The sequence below is a fragment of the Tenrec ecaudatus genome, chromosome 15 (assembly GCF_050624435.1).
Source record: "Tenrec ecaudatus isolate mTenEca1 chromosome 15, mTenEca1.hap1, whole genome shotgun sequence".
NCBI lineage: Eukaryota > Metazoa > Chordata > Mammalia > Afrosoricida > Tenrecidae > Tenrec > Tenrec ecaudatus.
Window position 1 is genome coordinate 13,416,653 of NC_134544.1, and position 22,365 is coordinate 13,439,017.

General features: G+C 44.1%; 1 protein-coding gene across 2 annotated transcripts; it reads right to left on the bottom strand.

The window, feature by feature from the left end:
• Positions 1–277: 277 nt before the first annotated feature.
• Positions 278–15,121, bottom strand: LOC142427399 (serpin B6-like). Of its 2 annotated transcripts, none has more exons than XM_075532664.1 (6): positions 14,954–15,121; positions 10,795–10,944; positions 9,321–9,438; positions 8,536–8,678; positions 5,053–5,208; positions 278–741 (listed from the first exon to the last, which is right to left on the bottom strand). In XM_075532664.1, the coding sequence occupies exons 1-6, from the start codon at positions 15,116–15,118 to the stop codon at positions 337–339; spliced, it is 1,137 nt and encodes a 378-aa protein (XP_075388779.1). In that variant the 5' UTR covers positions 15,119–15,121; the 3' UTR covers positions 278–336. The 2 variants fall into 2 exon arrangements, with proteins under 2 accessions (XP_075388779.1, XP_075388778.1); XM_075532663.1 differs by having other exon boundaries at positions 5,053–5,205; positions 14,954–15,120.
• Between the last annotated feature and the right edge of the window lie 7,244 nt (positions 15,122–22,365).

Sequence of the window (22,365 nt, forward strand, 5' to 3'; positions counted from 1 at the left end):
AGAAGAGCACACAGTCAGCAGAAGGCATGCACCTGGAAGGTGTCCTTGCACGTGTGTACTTTCTTCCTGAATGCTAGGCACTCAGTCAACACTGTTCCCTGAGAAAAGAACTTGTAATGAAGATGAAATTAAGATTACAGATCTGAGGAAAATATTAGCCTGTATACACACAAAGAGCTCTAAACATGAGATTGAAAATTGAGGCTTTTATTTCTGAATGGTTCTCTCTGCACTAAGGTCACTTTGGGTTCTGGGCTCTGTGTAATGTCATGGATAAAGGAGACGTAAGTCTCCAGGGGAAAGACAGGAGCGACTTCTCTCTCTTGACGATGATTCCTACGGAGAAGAGAACCGTCCACAGAAGAGGATGCAGTTGGTCTTGGCGTGCTGGATGAAGAAAAGGAAGGGGTGGTCGGCATAGAACCTCGGGGTGATTCTTCCACAGCACAGATGAACCATGACGGCAGTGGCGGCCGCTGCCTCGGTGCCCTCCTCGCTGACCTCTACAAAAGCCTTGTGTGCCACCTTGGACACAAACAAGCCACTCCTGGGGGACATTCCAGAAAAGTCTGCCCTGGCCTCGTCAAAGGCATCGACCATGCCCAACATGGGAAGGGAGTTCTCCAGGTCATAACTTTCCTCCAGTTTGAATTTGGGAAGAAACACATCCACTTCTCTTGGAGGTATTGTGTCGGCCCTGGTCCATTCTAGGAATCTCTCATAGGTAAGTTCTTTTTCCACCTAGAAGAGGTTTGAGGGTTAGACACAACAGAAAGTACAATACTGAGTAGAACATCATGCTGTGATATTAATTTTATTCAGGAGCACTACTCAGGATGGTAGTCACCAGGCAAAGTGCCCCCTGAGGTCTGCAAAATGGGTGTGAAAGAGAAAACACTAAAAATTGATTTGACTGAACTTAATACCATTGCTTGCGATTGTAAAACAAAATCTGGTATACCCAGTCTATACAATGAAACTTTTGTTTGATTTATTTTGGTATTGGATTGCCCACAAAAGGGATTGATTTGCCCACCATCCCTCCCCCCCCAAAAAAAAACAAGAAAGGAGGAGGACCCCCTCTTCAGCCTTCTTTCTCTCAGAGATCCAATTTCACTCCCCCTCCCAACCTGAAGCCGTCAGTTCAGACTGACCAAACTTGCCTCTGGAGTTCCTACTTGCTAATCTTAAAACTCTGGGTCTATATCCAGACACTAAGCCTAAATGCGAAATCTTTTTTTTTTTTTAATTAGGCTTGGCTCAGTAGAAACTACGCAAATGAATCAAAATGGCCAGGAATCAGCTATCTAGATTTTCACATTTTCCACTCCCTGGATATTTTTTGTCAAAGTAACTTCTAGTGCCTTCAAGTTCCCTTCGTACAGGCTCTATTCCACATCAATTCTCAGCCCTCTCTGTGCCAAGACTGCCCTACTTCCCAACATCAGCAAAAGTCAGCATTACCAGACAATTAATCTTCCCTTGATCAGTCCAATCATGCCCCTCTGCCCCCAACTGCACCTGTCCTCCTCCTCCTGCTCCAATTCTCTCCCTCCTCCTCATTATAATCCTCCTCCAGTATCTTCCTTGCCCCCTCCAGCTACTTCTGCCTCTTCTGACCAGCCAATGACAGACCCGCCATTTTCTGATCTGCCATCTCCTTCATTGTCACTCCTCCCACTTCATAACCATCTTCCCTCCTGCTGCCACCGTCATCTACACTTTCTTCCTCCTCCCCTCTGCCACCACTTTCTTTACCCCTCAACCCTTCATGCTAAACCCTTCCCTGCTCAAAAACCTCTTCTATACATCTGAAAATTCCACCTCCATGGCCTGAACCCCATTCTCCTTCTCTGTGAGGAGACAAGAGCTGAGGGATTCCTGGGAGTTCAGGTCCCTATTTAGATTCTTGACCTGTCAGTTCTCAAAACACATCTTGGACTCTTTAGCTCTGACCTGGACCAATATATTAGAGAGTTCAATTATCTCACTCAGTCCTACAATCTTTCCTAGTATGACTTACATGAGTTTCTCAACTACTCTATTCCCTAAAGACAGGGAGTATGGGGAGCGGCATAGCAGAGAGGTGAAGAACTTCATGCCGGAACCAGGATGAACCGGTTGGCACTGATACAGTGCCCCAAAGAAACACCAACTGGAATGATCACCTTGCACATGGGTACCAAACCCTCTTAGATGACATGGTTAAGCATGATGGTTAAGCATGAACAATAAATGGCAAATAAAGCAGTCACTTATGACAAGATTAGAGAAATCCTTCAAAACTCAAAAGAAAATTCTGCTCAGTGTTTTTCCTGATTCTCAAAGGCTTTCCAAAAGTTCACCAGGGCTGACCCTCAAGACCAGCTGGCACCATTTTATTTCATTCACACTTTATGTCACAATCAGCTCCTGATATGAAGAAGAAGCAGCTTAACAAACTGGAAGCAGGTCGTCTTACACCACAAGGAGACGTTCTCAATGCCGCCTTGAAGGTTTCCAAGAAACATCAGGAACAAGAAAATTCCCATAGATTAGAAAGGGACAAAACTGAGTATCAGATGCCGGCTAACACCCTTCAGGGCAAATGGGTGGATCCAAAGCAGAAAGCAGTGAGCCACGAATGAGTGAGCCACCTGGACCTTGCTTCAAATGTTGCCAGATAGGACATTGGGCATGCAAACGCCCCAATCCTCATCCCCCACTGAAGCCATGCCCACACTGAGAACAAGGAGGACACTGGGATAATGTTTGCCCTTTCTACCACAATGTGGGAAGGAATAATCTCTTTCATAACACAACGAGAACAGTCAGTGCAAGCTGCCTCCTTCTTAGGATTTCTAGGCTTGGCCCCAGATGATTCACTGTGCCCAGGGTCAACAGCCTTCACAGAGATGACCCATCATGAGCTCAGGGTAATGATCCTCGTCTCAGGAAAGCCTATGTCCTTCCCTTTGGACACAGGGGTCACTTACCCAACACTCTGAATAATCAGGACGGACTTCCCGAGCCCCCACATGATTGTAAGAACCTTACAGGTAGTCTCACAACCCCTTGTTACATGGTCACTCTTATGTAGCCTCTATAAGACACAGTCCTCACACCAGTTTCCAGTCAACCACAATGCCTCAGTCCCTAGTGGGCAAAGCTATTCTTATTCAATTCAAAACAATAGAAACTTTTCATTTACTGGGGGTCCTGGGCTCCAAATTTGTTTCTTTTACAGGCCTAACCAGACACTCTCCATTTCTCCATCTGCCCCAACATTATTCTCCTGTCCTGACAATCCTGTATGGGGTCAACTGTCCTTATGGGACAAAATACGGAACCTAAAATGTTTTGGGGAAGGTATGGCCTTCAAACAAGCCATTACGCAAATAGCCCAAACCGGCATCAAAAGGCTCCGGGAGCTACCTCACACCCCACCTCCCAACAAACCAATCGGTCTAGCCAAGCTCGCACACATAGCACAACAAGATGACTCCCAGCATCAATTTCTTCTCTCCTTCACACCACCCCACAGCTTCTTCACCAAGCAATGCTCACCACAGGATTTGTTGTGCCGCTCCCTCTGACAAAGAAAATACTGGGCATCTTCCATGCCATCTTCATGGGTAAAACCCAACAGAGCCAGGACAATGAAAGCTTCCCCTCACATCAGACCAGTGGCCGACAAAATACTTCTCTTTTCCAATCAAGACACTTTCTGCCTCCTGCCCCCTAAAGGGTTACACACCAGAGGCAATATCTCTACTGGCTCCAGTAGTCAGACCCTCTCTTTGGCCAAATACTGAGGCCCCATGTACTTGCCTGGCAGATTTTTACTACGTGGCCACAGGTTAACTGGATAGAACCATGCATCCCCATCTTTCTCATTCCAGACTTAACTTTCCTAGATGAACAAGACATGGAAACACCATACAAAAATACAAATCTGAAATCGCCTCCTCATAATTCCTGTAGATGCTGCGGTAGTCACATAATTTCATGTCAACTTGATAAATTGGTTTTATCAATGAAATCGAGCCTGTCAATCATGTCTCAGCCTGATTGCTACCTCCTTATGAGTGTGGCCTTCTCATGAGAATTCTGGCAGTTTCCTGTCTTCCTCCCTGGAGGTGGGACACACTGTCTGTGCTTCACCTTCTTGTGGACAAGCCTCATGGAGCCACGGTGATGGCAGCCAGACCCATGTAGATGCATCCACTGAGAATCGATACACAGGACATTCCAACACACGGGCCTGTGATCTTCCTGCATTGGTCATCATTGCATGTGCTGCATGAGTCTCAAGAGGATTTCACGGGCTAATATCAAACTTATGGGCTAGTATCAAAACTAGGATCTTGATCTGGACTGGGTTGGGATGCTTTAGTGATGCATAATTACTTCTTGATACAAAGTTCTCTCTTACACTTATAGAAGTGTCTCGGGATCTGTTCATCTAGTCAACCCAGACTGACACAGACACAAAGAGCAGCTGTCACCCCATGCTCATTGAACCAAGCGTACAGGCTGCTCTGGGGACTGGGGTGGGAGGCATGGGAACTGCTCCTCATTTTCATTACAGACGAACAAGACACCTAAGCGTTGACATGGAAAAAAATAGGTGATGCTCTTCTAAGGTTACAAACCCAAATTCATTTCCTAGTGGATGTGGCATTACAAAAGAGCCCTGGATTTGTCAGCCCTGGATCTGCTCACTGCAGAAAAAGGGGGACCCTGTCTTTTGCAAGGAGAGGAATGTTGTTACTTTTTTAATCAATCAGGCACATTTACACAAAAGGTATAAGAACCAACAGAATGAATCGAACACTGACTAAAGGAGTGAGGAAATGTAGGATCTTTCGCACATGGGAAAACACCTTTGGTTCTTGGAAATCTAGGGCTTCATGGTTCCCACATACTCTTGACACCTCTCCATTTACTATGTATAACTGTGCTTTGGGCTTTCTTCCCCACATTTGCTTATGCACACGTTTGTCTCCTACAGAATGCTAGTGGGTTGGGTGATGAGTGGGTCACCACTGATCACACAGACCCTGTCCTTACCGTTTTTAAATCAATGTTATCATCGGGAAGCATGATGATCATATTCAACTCTCTTCCCATATAGGGAAGCACAAGAATTTGAGTGAATATTTCTTGTACATAAGTCAGTTTCACAATAGCTTCTTGGAACATCATCTGGATGGGTTTCTCCTCCTTCTACAAAAATGAAAACAAAAACAAGATTGTGAAACAGGAGCATTGACACAAGGAACGGAATTGCTTTATTCCCACATAGGTACTAGTATATGCACGCCTCGCTCACATACCACACTACCCATAGGACTTAGTCATTGGCATTGACCACACATCTCCCAAGCAACAGGCATCACTGATTCCTTACTATTTGTTTGCTGACTTTCTGCCTACCTGCCATCTTCCTCATGTCTCAATGCCATTCCCTTGATGTTGCAACTATTTGAGTTGCTGTCTTTGGTAGCCAAGAGGTCAAATGCAATAAGTACACATTCAACCTATCTTTGTTCAAATATATCATTTGTATTAACTGAATGACCAACTCAAAATAATTGGTGGGGTTGCTTCATTTTATTTATAAAGAAAGAAATTCACATGAAAATTCCCACCAACCCCAAAATCTATACTCATTGAGGCAAGTACATCTGGAAAGTGGTATCCTTAACACTCATAAAGACATCTTTGTAGCTTGTCTCTCGCTGCTGTAGACTCTAAAGGGCAAGAGAGAATTTTTCCTCTCCTGCAGCTCCAGGCCAAGGCACAACACTGAGGGATGCGACACAGCAGCAAAGGTTCCCACTCTGAATCTCAGAAGGACGAGTTTGTCTTTCCCTTTATACTTGCTTTCCCTCCAGCTGCATGTAGATGTGGTGTCTCCACCACCTTGTCCGCAGCAGGAAGGGCACCATGCTGTCAGTGTGACAGCACAGGAGGAGAACCAGTCTGATTCCCTGAGAGAGACCCTCAGATTCACATCAGCCTGCTGTGCAGTCACCTTAAGGTATGAGAGGCAAACTCCTATCAGGTTACATGAGCTGTGTGATAGTTACATGATCTGGTATGAATTTGAGGATTCAGAGCGTAGAGTTGGAATTTAGGCTGTCAATCAGGTAATAGCTTGGTGTCCTCATTTTTGAGGCACGGAGATAAATAGCTCACTTTAGGTGGGACACATGCTCAGTCCTGACAAGACATCCCTGTGGAGAAGACACAAGTGGAGATGCTGATGGTGCCAGACATGTGGATCAGGAGAAGCCATATGGTCAGCCACCTGTCAGCCCTGAGGATCCACAAGACCTTCCACCCAGTGGCCTGTGACCCTGCACTTGGTGTCATTGCATATGTTTCATTAATCTGAAAAGGACTTTAAAGATTGGTATTGGACATATGGGCTAATATCGGACTTATGGACTTGCTCTGGACTGGGCTGGGGTGTTTTCTCCATCTTCAACTGCTCTTGTGTATAAAGCTCTTTCTTATACACATATACACATCTATGAATTTGTTTCTCTACACTACCCGGACTAACATAAGCTGCCATATCTGTGCCTGCTATTGAAGGCAATTCAAATTCACATCTAGTTAAAGAATTTTCAGGAAGTTTTCAAGCGTTTCCCAAAGGAAAGCAGGGCATTGAATTAAGAATTCAACTTGGAGCTCACGCTGTTGTTGGCGACATGGGTTCAGTTCAGACTCATAGCAACACTCTCTCAACAGAAGGAAATTCTGTCTGGTTTTTCCCCGGTTTCACAATTGTCGAAATTTTGGAATGAAAATATCCCTCTGGAACAAACAAAGATTCTTTCTCAAGGTGAGCATGCACCCAAAGAATCTAAGAAGTCTACTTCTCACAGGTGCATAACCCTCTGTAAGCACAGTAAGCAAATCAGAAAGGGTCACTTAGATTTGTGAGAATGCGGAGAGTCTGGCGGTGAACAAAATCTTGGAAGCAGGATGGAGCTAAACTCTGCATCAATCCAATAGACCTGTTCTTGTTCACATATTTTAATTTATTTCCACTGTGAAAAACACATTGGTAACACAATATTTGCATTTTAATAGCGTTTGTATGCACCTTTTAGAGATATCAAATGTGGGTGATTTCATAATGCTGCCAAGTCACCACCCTTACCTGTGCTCAAAGTTTTTCAACACTGAGATAGTTAATGTTTATTGTGCCAACATGGCCAATGAACACATGTGGGATTAAATGAAGGGCAGAGGGATAATTGGCTTGGTGAGCCTCACCTTTCTTATCTCTAGATCTTTGATTATTGGGCCTGTATGCAGCTGTCTTGCTTGATCCTTGCCTCAATTTGCAAGCTACACTACCTGTGGGACACCTTATCCATGGACTGTATTGATGTAATTTGAGGTTCCTTCCAGAACTGCCTCGCCACACTATTGAAATTTACATCTCTTGAGCTGGGGATTTTCGGACCCTGTCATTTGGCTGACTGTTGGTGACCTGCCTTGCTATTTGCTGCCTGTGCCTAGATAGCCTGATGTGCTCTACAGAAGACTACCCAGGGGCCCTCAAGACTAGAAAGACTGCCAGTGTCTCACAACTGTCTCACGGGAGTGAGTTGCACTGAGCCATTTGTACAGGTTTATAATTTATATAATTGTTTATTTCTTGTGTTACATATCTATCTGTATTTATATTATATAATATTTTATATTATATGCTATATATAATTATGTATTTTATATATAATATATAATATATATAATTATCAGCGTTCTGGTTTTGTTTCTCCAGAGAACCCTGTCTAATAGAATCACTCTTAAGAGAACTTTCACCATATTTACCTATTTTCAAACAAGTGTCTGTGTACATATTGTGTTTCTTAGAGAGGAAAGGAAGATCACTGGCTTGCTGCTTATTCATTGGGCAACCATAAAGTGCGGGCACTAGTGAGACAGCAGTCTCTCCCTTCCAGGGTTGGGCACCATGGAGGAAGCACAGATTATTCCGCGCTCACTGCCCTGCTCATCTGGGCACAGACACAGGACTCTGCTGAGAGGAAGGGTAATGGAAACACAGTGAAAATAATTGTTCCAGAAGACAGATATGGTCCCATGTGGAATTGGAGAAAGGATAAGCATTTCTTGGAACTGAATCCTAATAGACCAAAGAGGCTGCAAAGAGCCTCAGCACAATAATGTGTTGTAGGAACATGATGTAAGCAAGGGTGCGAGGCTGGGAAGATGGCAAGATGACAGCTAACAGACTTGAGTTGTGGTATTGACAGAATACTCCAGAACCTGGAAAGAGGAAGATTTTAGGGAGTCTGAGCAGGGCTTAGGAGAATGTAGCCACCTTTCCGGAGACCGATCAACAGTGGGGAGAAATATGAGAGAAGTGCTCCTGACTGCTGCTCCACACCCTGAGCACCGACGGCCATGAGCATCGGAATCCCTGGAAGAGAACCTTCCTGCATGCCTTAAACCCAAGAGGAACACAGAAATGTCTCCCTCAAATCACTTGTGCTGTGAGCAGACATTCACCTGGTTGATTTTAAAGGTACTTTTATAGGTGCGCGCTTTGGAAAATGCCTTCTCCCACTTCCCTTTGAAGTAGATGGCATTGATGAGAATCAGCTTTGTGCAGGAATCCACTGAATCCGAGGAGAGTGACTTGGGAATTTTACCTGTGAAGAAGTAAAGAACATGAGCACAGGTAGCTTTCTGATTCACACACAGGAGTGATATGCAGGACCTTTAGGAGTTGTTGTGGCTTTACTTGTGTCCTTCACTAAGACATGCTCAAGCCCTCAGGCCTGGAATCCAATACCCCCGAGTATGATCTGCTTGTAAGTAGGGACTTTGCAGATGTGATGAGGTGCCTTTCAGTCATACTGCAGTACGTGTGGCCTAAAGAAGAACAGACACAGACTGACAGATGGAAGGAAGGAAGGGGCCATGGAAAGAAGAATGCAGACACGTTTGGAGTTTTGCCTCGAGAAGCCCAGGATCTCCACAAGCCCAACCCTTCAGTGAGTCATTTTCATTCTTCTAGCTGTGAGACAGAAAGATTAGAGACCAACAGAGTCATCACAGAGCATGCAATGTCCTAGAAGAGGTCCAATGGATATTGAGTTCGATGAAATAGATATGAGTGCAGTGACAATGCTGGAGAATATGCCACATATCGGGCATATGTTCCAAATATTTTTTAATGTTCAAAGTGATTGAAGCAAGGTACGTAGTCCTGTGTACATTTGGGAGTTGGTGAAGGAACTGGCAATGAGGCTGCTTAGAATCTATTGTAATAGAAGGAACGTCTGTATCACCTTCAGTCTTCTTGGCTACCCAGGAGTTGATGTGTTTTCTGGACTTCTTTGAAGCATTAGCAAAGTCCAGCTCTTCCAGGTCTGCCTGGTAGAAGGTGCGGCAGGAATCTTTAAAAGACTGGGATGGACAGAATGACGTCAGGGCACAGCGACAGATATAATCAACATCTAGATGAGTTCTTCACTCTGATGCATCAGAACATCGATATGATAGGATTTACATATGTAATTTCCAAATAGATGTGAGGCATTAACTTGACATCCACATTTCTTGATCTCGGCTTTGTTTAATCTTTGCTTTTGCACTAAGTGTAATTTGTGGTTGATGGCGGAGGGGCTAGGTGTCTTTGTATCAGTTCCAACACATACTGACTCCCTTTGTCACCTAGCCCAGTACTGCCCCATCATCATAGCCACTGTGATGTTTGAACCCAACTAACGGAAGCGGTGCTGTGGATATGAAGTGTTGTTGGTGAAATTTGACCTGTGCATCCAGGAGATCAGGAGACAGACACTGAGATGCTGGATCTTGTCTTTTGGGGTCGCAGTGAATCAGAATCTACTCAATGGGAGGAAGTTATATTGCAAGCTTATCAACAGATAGTTGCACACCACATAGCTAAGACAGATTAAAACAAAGTAATATAAGTAGTCAAAATCCCAGAATAGTATGCAAATATTAATTGTACTTCATCTTTTAGTCAACCATGTTCACTTCACACCAATTTTTAGAGTATTAATTTATAATCTGACACACACAAAAACAATTTAAAAGCATAGTATAATACCATAGACGCTAATGAGACAATGTGTAATATTATTTAATGTGACAAAAAATAAGGGTTAAAAATTTCTCCTTGTGCTGAAGGAATACCTGCTGTCATAAAGTTAGGAGAGGGCAGTAGGCAGGGGCAGAAAAGAGGGTGGTGCCGACTCTTGATATGTCTACTTTATGAACATTTATACCAAATGCAACTACATGCAGAGATCACGTCAGCATCCTTTTAAAGATGAAAAACTATCAGTCTCACAAAAAGATCTGGTGCAATCATTCACCAAAGAAACTGAAGTAAGATTTGGGTTCTGAATTAACAATCAAAATATTCAAAAATGTAAAAAGTTCCACGATTTACATAAAACACCGTAAAGTTCTCCATATGCCTACAAGGGATTAGAAATATGCCCCATGCTTATTTCATCATTTTAGACAATTCATCCCACCATGGGCTAAGTTCCCTTGTATTTCTTTTTGACTATTGGTTCATTTCAGCTGCACACATGCAGGATGATGTTCATTAGGAAGCCCATTTCTCTGATAACATAGCATCTCAGCAGATGGAGGAGCTGGGTGTGGTCTGTGACTGGAGACCTGAAGTCACAACCCGCTCTCCTCACGGTCTCAACTACATCGGCCCTCCATCCCCCTGCTATGCTGCCTCCAGTCCCTTAGTGAAAATCCATAGGCATGACTTACTGAGAGGAAGTCATAAGTCTTTTCTCCGAAGAGCCTGTTGGCAGTTCTCAGCAAGTACTGAGTGTCAGGTTTGTTGACCTCAGAGAATAGCCACTGGAAGCCTTGGTGCGCATCTGCACCTCCACCTCCGACTTTATCTAGTGAAAGTGCCTGCAATGAAAACAGGATAACAGTACACATCTTCAGTGTCCCCGGGTTCAAGAAACGGTCCCACCCTACACTCAAAACTTCCAAGTCTCCAGACCCATTCTCGAGCTTGATGATGACAGCCCTCTGCTGGTACCTCATCTAAGGTTCCCCCAGACTCATAAAAAGAAGAAAGCAGAATATTCTATGTTTTAGTTGCAATAAAAATAGCCTTCCCAATCCATGACTGAATGCCTAGGATATTAGTTTTCACCAGTTGGGGTATTTTGTCTGAAAACATGGCTGTCAAAATCCCCTTCCATCGGTGCTCAGGGATTGAGTGCTGCCATCACACGGTGGAGTCTCTGTATCCAACTGTTGGATCTAGTCCAGATCTGAGACCTGCTTTGGTCTGAAAATGCAGCAGAGGGGAGGCTTTGACAGGCCTCGTCCTTCAACGGTCTGCTAGTTTCCACTGTCACACCCTTGTAGTCAGGCCATAATGAGGTGTGGGAGATCAAGTTTTCCTCCTGAAGAGTCCACGTAAAAGCTCGATAGGAGTGACACCACTTGGACAATCAAGTCGCAACCCAAAGTGAGCCACAAAGTCCTTCATGTGAAATAATCCTGTCCAATTTCCCTGTGAATGAGCCACGTGAGTGGCCCTGGCCGGTCACACAATGCGCAGAAACTCCTCAGTGCATGCCTGAATCTAAAAATAATCCATCATTATTCATTGAAGACACAGAACTGGTAGGCATTCAGCAAGGGCAATGTAACCGAGAGAAATTACTGAAACCAAAATGAAGACTGAGCATGATAGTGGGACTAGAGAAAGTAAAAGGAAACAGAGGAAAGAACAAGGTGGCAAAGGGTATTTATAGAGGTCAAAATACTGGCATGTACATATATAAGTATATTTATATAGGAGAGTGAGGAAATAGATCTACTTGCACATATTTATATGTTTAGTATCAAGTCAGCAGATGGACATTGGGCCTCCACTCAAGTACTTACTTAATTCAAAAACACATTGTTATATTAAATTGGCATTCCATGATGCACACTTTCTCGACATGATTGCTGAAGAAAAATGTGTGCATAAGCAAATGTGGTGAAGAAAGCTGATTGTGCCCGGCTATCAAATGATATAGCATCTAGGACTTAAAGGCTTGAAGATAAACTAGTGGCCATCTAGCTAAGAAGCATTAAAGTCCACATGGAAGAAGCACACCAGCCAGTCTGACCACGAGGTGTAGAAGGGACAAGTTAGCAGACATCAAAGAACAAAAAATTAGATCAGTGTGTGCCCACCTTCCTGATACAATCACTGAAGACAAACGTGTGCATTAGCAAATGTGGTGAAGAAAGCTGATGGTGCCTGGCTATCAAAAGATAGAGCATCTGATGTCTTAAAGGCTAGAAGATAAACAAGCAGCCATCTAGCTGAGAAACAACAAAGGCTATTTTGGAGTAGCACACCAGCCTGTGTGACCACGAGCTGTCGAAGGAATCAGGTATCAAGCAACAAAGAACAGACAAACAACAAAAAACATATCATTGTAAATGAGAGTGAGTGTGGAGTGGAGATCCAAAGCCCAGTGGTAGTCAACGGGACACCCCCTTACTGAAGGTTTGCAGGGAGGAGATCAGCCAGTCATGGTGCACATATACCTTTCCTTTAGTTCTTAAAAGCTTCCTCCCACCACTATCATGATCCCAATTCTATCTTACAAATCTACCTAGACCAGAGGATGTACATTGGTACAGATAGCAAATGGAAACACAGGGAATCCAGGACAGATTAACCCTCCAGGACCAGTGGTGAGAGTGGCAATTCCTGGAGGCTGGAGGGAATGTGGGGTGGAAAAGGGGAACCAATTACAAGAATCTATGTATAGCGTCCTCCCTGGGGGATGGACAGCAAGAAGAGGTCTGGAGAGACAGTGTAACATATGACAAAATAATAACAATTTATGAAATATGAAGGGTTCATGAGGGAGGGGAGTGGGGAGAGAGGGGTAAATGAGGAGCCAATAATAAGGGCTCAAGTAGAAGGCAAATGTTTTGACAATGATGATGGCAACAAAGGCACACCTGTGCTTGACACAATAGATATGTGTATGGATTGTGATAAGAATTGTAGGAGCTCCAATAAAATGGTTTAAAAAAAGGTATAATACTTAGCAATACTTAAGCAATACTACTTAGAAGTGAAGTTCTAACATAACAAACATAAAATATGTGGCATTGTCTGAGGAAGAAAGGGACCACAGAAGCTGGAAGGTAAAGCCAGTGTGTTGACTGCTGACAGAGGCTGGAACTACAGGGAAGATTTACAAAGATCTGGATAATGGACACACACATATATTGACACAAGAACTAGAGAGGCTATCCCTTAAAGTAGCAGAAAAGGTAGACAGTCCTCTCAGTAGACTGATACATCAGGATAAGAGTTCCAGAAAGAATGTCAATTGATTTGGGGGTTTTGATTTTTTTTTTTTTACCTTGGGATGAAAAACCACTATAACTCTATTGCTGTGTAGTCAGTTTTGACTCATGGCTATTGTACTGGGTGGAGTACAGCGGCCTCCCTGGGTTTCCCAGGAGCCAATTTGCATGAAAGCAGATCACCATGTTGAATGATTCCTGATTTGAATGTATGACCACTAGCTAGCAGAGTCATGCTGAACCAGCAGAGCTTCTGTGAGAGTGACACAGGGCCCGGCAGAGAGCTTGTTCCATTGGATGGGAGTGGACAGGAATCTGAAGCAGTGTCATGGCACCTAGCAGCACAGCAGCCTCAAGAGAAAGCATGGGAGGTCAAAGGTGAGATTGACAGGGAATGACCAGTTGTCAAGCTAAATCTCAAAGAATGGTTTCCAACTCAAGATGAGCACAGTAGGAAGGAAACCTGGTTGCTCTCGCTGATCTTTCTTGCTGGGAAACCAGTCTAAACATAAGGAATGTTCTCAGGTCAAGGATAAAATTCAAGGCATTAACCCCAGGATCCAGAAGTCACCGAGTTTGTGACCATAAAACCTGATTTACTACAAAATCACACAGAGATGAAGGCAGTACCTTACAAGCCAATCACTGGGTCAGCGTCCCACAATCCCCTGACTGTCTACTCAAAATACATCAAGTCCTATAACAGACAGACTGGTGGCTGGACCTTCTTTCGAATGAAGTGGATTGTTAGTTGGCAGAAAACCCACTAAGGTGTGGAAGGAGCTGCCCTAACTTGGATTGAAAGTGAGAGACAATTCCATATGGGATAGATCTCTAGGCCCCCAATTTCTGTGGGCAGGAAATAGGCTCAGAGCTGGTCAGTGATAAACATGAGTCACTTCTATGGAAAATGAAAGAAACATAAGTAGAGCTCTGTCCCTCACCCAGGGAATGGGACCAAACACCAAGGAAGATAAGAAATCAGAATGATTCACCAGAAGGACAAGTTAAGACAGCACCAGGAATGTTTCAGGTTCTCAAAACAGAAGTCAAAAAGCACCTGGCTGAGCTTCAGAACTGCAGTGGTTTGCAGACTGTTCCATGTCTCCCACACACCTGACACTGTTGCTTGCTGTCTCTGTCTATGCCAGAGGTCTTCCAAAACCAGTCTCATGACTGTGTGTGGAATGCCTTTGTGGCGGAGCATAGAACAGGGCAGATTTCATTTTAATGCCCAAGCTTCACCATATCACATGATGCAACCTTGACATAGGTCTTTAGTGTCTATTTAAAAACTCACCAAGCATCCCAAAGTGATGGCTAAATCAATCTTTTGTATAGTGTCCACACTCTCTCCCAACAGATCAATCAAACTTTCAGAAAAACTCCCTGAGATCCCCAAAAGGGGGACGGGGGTGGGCACTGCAGTGGTTACGGGTTCTCTGACAAACCCCTCTGCAGTTCCCTGCCACACAAGCATTGTTCTCTGCTAAGCAAAACGTCTTTGGTATTAAATTTGGAAAGACGTGGTCAATCCTCAAATGCAGAGTGTTTACTGTTGCCTTGAAATGGCTTTCAGTACCTGGGACATCTGGGCAGCAGTGTTCCCCTTTGCCCCCAGGAAGACCATGCTCAGGGCCGAGGAGATGCTGAAGGGCGAAAAGAAGATGTTCTTTGAGTGGTTTTCACACAGCTTTTTCAAAAGGTTTAGGGCAAAGGTGCCATTGGCTTCTGACAGGGTCTCCATGATGGTGAGTCTGAAATGAAGACATTAAAAACCATGTTACCTAAGGACAGGCTGCCAGGCTGGCTGCATCTTCATGCTCCTTGTTATCCGTTGGCTTCCTTTAAACCCCCAGCCCCCTTTGCCTCCATCACCCCCCACCCCCATCTTTGGTCAAAGAATAAATCCTCCAGTTGCCATCACTTGACTCTGATGCTTGGTAACCCTTGTGGGTCACAGCGGACCGGGTCCCATAGTAGGGTTTTCAGTGGTGGGTGCACTTGGGTCTTCAACCTTTGGGTTAGCAGCCAAGAATTTTATCTAGTTGGCCGTCTAGGGACTCCAGTGAGCAAATGTGTACACGCCAAACACTTTTGAGTATTTTTTTCTTGGGCCCTCATATTTTGTGATGGTTTCTAACCGTAAGTCAAAATATTAGATTGTGATTTCTACAAAAAGCCTCGCCCCCCTTTTTTGCTGCAAAAGGAAACATGTGAGGGCAATAAACTTGCTACCTGTGCGTGTGCAGGAGCGAATGAGGAGGGAAACTATTCCCATAACTTACCTCTTGAGGACAGATCAGGAATCAGACTATTCCTCCTTTTACATCACTGTTGTGTTTTATTTTTAGTGAATAGTTGTATTGACATATAATTCCCGTATCATACAATGCAGTTTAAAAATATATACCTCATTGCCATTGAATCAACACCGAAGCCTAGTGACCCCATCAGACAGAGTACAACTTCTCTGTGAGTTTTCAAGGCTACAGCTGTTACAGAAATACAAGCCCAGACTGTCACCCTCGGGGGTCGCTGGTGTTGTTGAGCAGCTGACCTTTGGGAACTCCCCCCAACTTGTATCTCACTACTGCTTCACTTGGGCTCATTATACTTTAATAGATCAATCTTATGTGAAAGAATTGTGCAATCATTACTAAGATCGATTCCGGAAACTTTTCTCCTCTCTTCCACTTTTTCTACATTGTTATTGTCTCACCAATTTCCCCTGACATAGCTCCCAATACCATTATTTCAGTTACTGCCCTTATAAATTTACTTATCCTGGATTCCATATACGAAAACATGGGGAACCCCCCCCCAAAAAAAATCCAACAACACTAACACATAAAAGCAGAGAAAACTTCAAAAGAAAGTAGGAAAGAGATAAAAACTAGAACAGATTAAAATGAGTAAAAGGAGCAATCGAATGATATGGTTTTCATTTCAGCCTAACTGCATCTGCCTTGAACCACTCTCCAGTGCACTCTCTGTGATAGTGAGGCCATTTCAGATCCCTGCTCTGTGGTCAGGGGATTCTGCAGAGGAGGCTAGCTCTTTAGTCAGCGACTTAGGTTAAAATGAAATACCTCATTGTGTGATCCTTTTTTTTTTTGACCCATGTTAATGTTTCACTTAAAAAAAAAACCTAAGGAGAAATATGCATAGAATACGCAATTGTTTTAAATGCCTCAAAAGTTTATACAAAAAGTCCACCATTTTTAATTCTATTTTTCCAGCAATTTAATGAAGCTTCTATATATTATTGTGAATACAAAAATAATTCCGTATGATTAAAAAATCACAAAATTAAAAAAGATGTTTGGATATTTGCATAGGATTGAAGAAAGGATAACATCTTCTGAATAACACACCATTGAAGAAATGGTTAACATAAAATCTTAATACAAAGATGCTAAATCAAACCACATACACAGATTCATGGAAGCTTAAACACAAGAAACACATTCAAGGTTCTTTCTAGAACTCCCACATGTGTCAAAGCCATTGATGAAGTCCATACTAGCAGATCCTATCATGTCCCTGGTGGAATAGGAGTGCACTTAACGATAAGAAATCATAAAGCTCCATTTACACTGAGATAAAATAAGGAAGATAATTCTGAAAGAGACTGTTCCCTTAATTATGTAAATTGGGAATAATGATAGCAGGATACATAATTAATAGACTAGAAGGCAATAAGGGTCACCAATGGTTTCTAGACAATGTTGATTATTCTGATTTTGATTCCTCTGATTTCTTCCATGTTTCCACAAGCATCACTTCTACAAAAAGAGTCTTGTTATGTGGTCAGTAAGCCTTGAACTTCCACCAGCCCATTCCCATGTAACTGGCCATTAAGCCCTATGAATGCTCACTGTGGACCCAAATCTTATTTGTTTGTTTCAGAGTTCTTGAAATTTTAATTATCTTTCCATTTTCAGAGCCTCATCACACTATAGTATTTTTGGAATTTTTTAGTAGTGTCTCTTTTATGGAATTGCTACATAGGCGCTTAGATGAACAATTAGGTAAGGCTAGGAGATCGTGTCAAACACCAGAGGCTCCATCCTGCCACTCAAAGCTCCCAGAAACCACCATTCCCAAGGCACTCTGCCCCCTCTCTCTGGCATTCTCTACATAGTTCCAAAGGCCAAGTGCACACCAACCTGGCGCGCCTGCACTGCTGGCCTTGTTTTACCCACTGCCTGGCTAGTGCCAGCCACCAGGGCATCTCCTGGCCCATCCCAAGAGTTGGATTGAATTAAATTCTGTTGCCAAAGCCAAGCAAGTAATGAACTGGGAACACATGTGTTTTTCTTTTCTGTAGAACTCTGATTTTCCTTATTGTCATTCTCCATCAGGTCTTCAGTTCCGTGTAATCTTAGCCATCCCTCCCCAACTGTTCTCCAGATGAGTCTAAACATTTTCAATCTCTGTGTCATTCACACAAACACAAGGATCAGTTCCTAGGCTGCGCTTCAGGAGGGCCCATCCCATGCAAGCCCACCCTGGTCTCCCCTCAATGTCCCTGTGGCCTCTTTCAGGGACCCTGGTCTAGACATGGACCTGGAGGGGTGGGGTATGACCTGGGAAAATGGGTGCCCTCTGAGGGTGACAAGGCACCTCCCTCCCCCAGCCTTTGTCCCAATCACAGAGGAAAATCAGATCCCACTAGGGAAGCAAGTCCCCAACACATTACATACCCCAAAGTCTTAAAATGTAGCTGCGGGATCCAGGCAGGAAGGCTGGAGTCAAAAGCTGAAATACAGAGAGCTGAAGGAGAGATAAAATCCCCCAAGTTAACTACCAGGCTAGATGGGGAAGTAGGCAGGGCCTGTCTGGAATGGGAAGTCTAGAGGAATGAAGGGAGGGGCTGGGAGGGGTGCAGACAGGCTTTTAGAGGTTCCTGGAGGCAAGGTTGACCAGAGCTTTTCTTAGGAACTCAGATTTGACAGCAGTTCCCGTTACTGGTTGTGCATGTTGGGTCTCCGTTAGAGAAACTCTCTGAACTAAGCAGTCACTGCTGTGGTGCATTCCTCCAGTTTGAGCATGACTCCTTTTCTTTTTTTTTTCCTAAAAAATTCCCGATCGATTTGAAGTTTATCTATTTCAAGTTACTCTCTCTCCTATCTCTCTATGACTTTACTATTAATCTTTGTATATTTTAACGATACGATAATGCCTACTGAATCCATGATTACTGGTGGGGGACTGGCTTCCCACACACCATCTGAGCCCTTGGTATCAGCTCCTCTTTTTTCCTCTCCCTCTGCCACCCTCCCATCATCGTGAATCCTTGGTCAATTATACATTATTGTTGTTATTTCCTCTCTTACATGTTGTCTCCGTTGTCTCCCTTCACCCACATTTCTGTGATTTGTCCCACTCGGGGGGGGGGTGGGCTATAAATCCAACCTTGTGATGAGTTCCCCCTTTCTCCCCTCCACACCCACCCCCACCCTAGCCAATAAGTAACTTTTTAAAGACTTCTCTTTTTCCAAGAAAACAACAGATGGTGTGAATCAAAGCATTACATGTACAATTGATCAAAATATGTGCATAGCTCTGTTTAAGGAAATTAAACAACACATGAAAGAACTAAAATAAAGAAATACTTAGATAATAAAAATGGAAAAAGTTGTTTTATTTCCCTCTTTACTTGAGACCTTCTCTTAACTAATGGTTGATGTTGTTGGGGCCTGTGAAGCAAACTTGAACACCAGGAAGTAGGAGCAATTGGAGGTTGAAGTCATTGGAAAACCTCATTGTGGGGAAGGTGGGTGGTGGGGGCAGGGGAGACTTGCGTGGATACCTCCCTCCTCCCAGCACTTAATTGGCAACAGAGCCACAGGTACCCCACAGTCTTGGCAGCTACAGGCAGGAGGCAGGAGTGCTTGAGGGGGAGAAAGGACAGAACAGCTTCAAAACTAGGGGAGGGGTATAAGAGGAGCCATGCAGGGAGAAGGCCCATCCAGGGAGATGGAGGGTAGGGGAGCAGAGCCTGTGCTGTCCCTGTGGGCACAGGGAGGGACAGAGCAGGGCCTCAGCATGACCAGGCATTGACTGTGAGTCAGATGTTTTTTCTAACATTGCTTATGTTGAGGTTGTAATTTATTTTCATGTTTTAAAATACTTTTATTGTAAACTTATACATCTCTTATCACAATCTGTGCATTCCTCCAGTGGGTGAAGCACATTTGTATATATGCCACCATCATCAGTTTCAAAGCATTCTCTTCCCAATTGAGGCCCTGATATCAGCTCCCCATTTCTTCTCCCTCCCTCCCCAGTGAGCCCTGCCTCACAAACTCTAGATAAGTTATAGATTATTGTTTTCATATCTTACATTGTCCTCAATCGCCCACGCCCCCCCCCCACTTCTCTTTTTCGTCCACCTGGGCATATAGGCTGACCCTTGTGATTGATTGGTATACTTACTTTTGTGCCCTCAAATTTAATGTTATTTTCCTTTATTGCATGTGGGCTTAGACTCATAGTTAGAAAGGCTTCCCCAGACCTTAGGGCTGACCAGTATTTTCCTCCAGTAGTGTTATGGCTTCCTACCAAACCAAACATGCCTAATGTGCTTTCTAAAATAATAATTCCAAAAGGTGAAGTGCATTGATGCCAGGAGCATTTTCCACTTGACACCACTGGATGGCTCCCCAGAGCTCTGGTTTTCTTCAGAGAAACATGCTCTATATTCATTGACAGACTCCCGGAGACTGTGAGAGAGATAATAGCACAACTCTACTCAGACTTAGGTTTTAGAACTGTTTCCAAATAATGATAGCTAACAGGTCAGCATCCTTCTAGAAACACTTTTCTAGCATAAGCGGGTTGAATATCTGAATGTCATCTTTAAGCATACATTATCCTAAGAGGTTCACAGAAGTGCGTGGGGATCCAGATGGTGAACGACTACAGTGCTAACAAAAGGCCTAGTGATTGGGTTCTGAAAAGACACAACCTTGAATACAATAAGTAGCCGTACTGCATATTGTACTGGGATCATCGTGAGTCTGCAAAGACTAGTTGCACTCAGGGCAGCAGATGATCATGAAGAACAGAATTAACCCTTAAAATAACCTAGTCTTTACAGTGAACTCTAAGGGGTGCTCCAGCCTCGTATCCCTCACGAAACCCTGGTTGTGGGCAATGATCAAGCCTGAAGTGACAGTTGGATGTGGTGACAGGGGAAACAAGACAACATCTTTCTCTCCTTTAAGCACTGGTTTGCCGAGGGACCAGTACTTCCTAAGTGAGGAGTCCTGGGACACTTCTCAGATCAAAGGGCTGCAGACACAGAGGTTCCCATTGGCCACGTGCTAGAGCTTACACTCTGAGCACTAGGTGAGCAGAGGTCTATGGTTGATAGTGGGGGCCCTGTTTGAGACCCCACATGGATTGAGCCTCCATTGCATTCTTTCTGACCAGCAGTGAGAGCACAAAGCCTTGCCCTCAGCTCAGGCAAAGTGTGCCGCTAGCTGTGACTTCCCTCGCCAGCTCAAAAGGGGGAGTCTTGTCACTAGAAATGTGCCTGTGTTTGCGCTTGATGGAAACCGTGAGAGGGCACTGGGCTGCCTGCTGGTATGTTCGCCCTGGAGCAGGGCACTGAGAGGGCCTTAGAATCAACCATGCAAATGCTTCCAATTACCAATAGTGACCTTATCCCAATCAAGGTTCCTGACCCACTGTGATGAATTGATCTGTCCTCCATCAAGATTTGTGTCAGTTCCTTTTGTTCACATGTCTGGTTCAAGTAACCATGCGGCTGTGAGAGCTTTGAGCTCCATGATTTCTTCATTGCTGGTGATCTCCTGGACCTGGAGGATCCTTGGCTTTGGCTTTGTCCTAAGATTTGATAGCACAATCCCAACCACACTCACTGCCCTCACGTGCATGCTGATGCTCAGCGATTTCCTGTGTCTTTCCAAGGCTGTAACTGTTTCATGGAACTGAAAGCCCTGTATTTTTCCTGAGATTTAGTCAAAGAATATCTGTAATGTATCTTTGAATTTAGGATATAATCCTCCCATTACAGCCATCCTCAGAGCTTTGCGTTTTCCCCGGTAGTCACTTTCTTCTTCCAAGAGTCACCCACTGAACCTGTCCGATGCTTATCACCTAATGGGTGGGTCTGTCTTTCTCTGAGCCATGGGAGGGCCAAGGTGGGAAGAGAGCACGGTTCATTCCATGGAATCTGGGACTCATTCTGGGACTTAGTTTTCCTTGAGGTCTACAAGGAAAGGGGTGGGAACTCAGGTTCCAACGCCACAGCCCATTCCCGGATGATATCTTTTTATCGGCAAAAAAAAAGAGACACAAAATGTAATTTGTTTCCACGTGTTGTTTTTTGGCACCAATGATCAGCTCCAACTTGTACCCATGTTACTTGCACTAGAGGGCCGACGCCAACCCTCACTGTCATGCGTGAGGCCATTGATGCAGCCCTGTGCCCATCCTTCTCGCCGAGGGTCTTATTTTCCTTGTCCTCCTCGTCTGCTTTGCCAAGAGGATGGCGCTTTTCCTGTTTTAGGGACCTTTGACTCCGTCTTCACAGGGCAAAGACAAGGACCGGGAAAGGGAGAAGCAGGTTGCGCCTTGGTCGGCTGACTCATAGAGGATTGGTCCGGAGGGCTGGAGAAGAAGGTGAGGGAAAGGGATATCGCACGAGGACTAACAGCTAAAGCTTTGGGACTCTATGAGGCTCGAGCTGTCAGATTATGGACCAAACTACATAGCATGTACCTCACCTTCTGTGTATTGAGATTTTTTTGCTTATTTAAGATTTATTGTTTGTGGATTTAGAGAAAATAGGACCAATGGCATTGATATCTCAAATTTCCTACCGAGGTAGCCTGTATTTCTTTGTATGCATGAAGCAAACACCTTGACACTCAGATAATAAGTCTGGATTCCAGGTAAATCCTGTTCATCTGTTGTCCATACAGTGCATAATGTGTAGGGTTGACTGAGGTGGCCAGG

Coding starts and splice junctions, on each gene's coding strand:
- LOC142427399 (XM_075532664.1), bottom strand. CDS start 15,118: ATGGAGACCCTGTCAGAAGCCAATGGCACCTTTGCCCTAAACCTTTTG. Junction 8,679..9,320: donor GGTAGCCAAGAAGACTGAAG/GTGATACAGACG, acceptor ACTTCTTCACAG/GTAAAATTCCCAAGTCACTC. Junction 5,209..8,535: donor GTACCTTTAAAATCAACCAG/GTGAATGTCTGC, acceptor TCATTTTTGTAG/AAGGAGGAGAAACCCATCCA.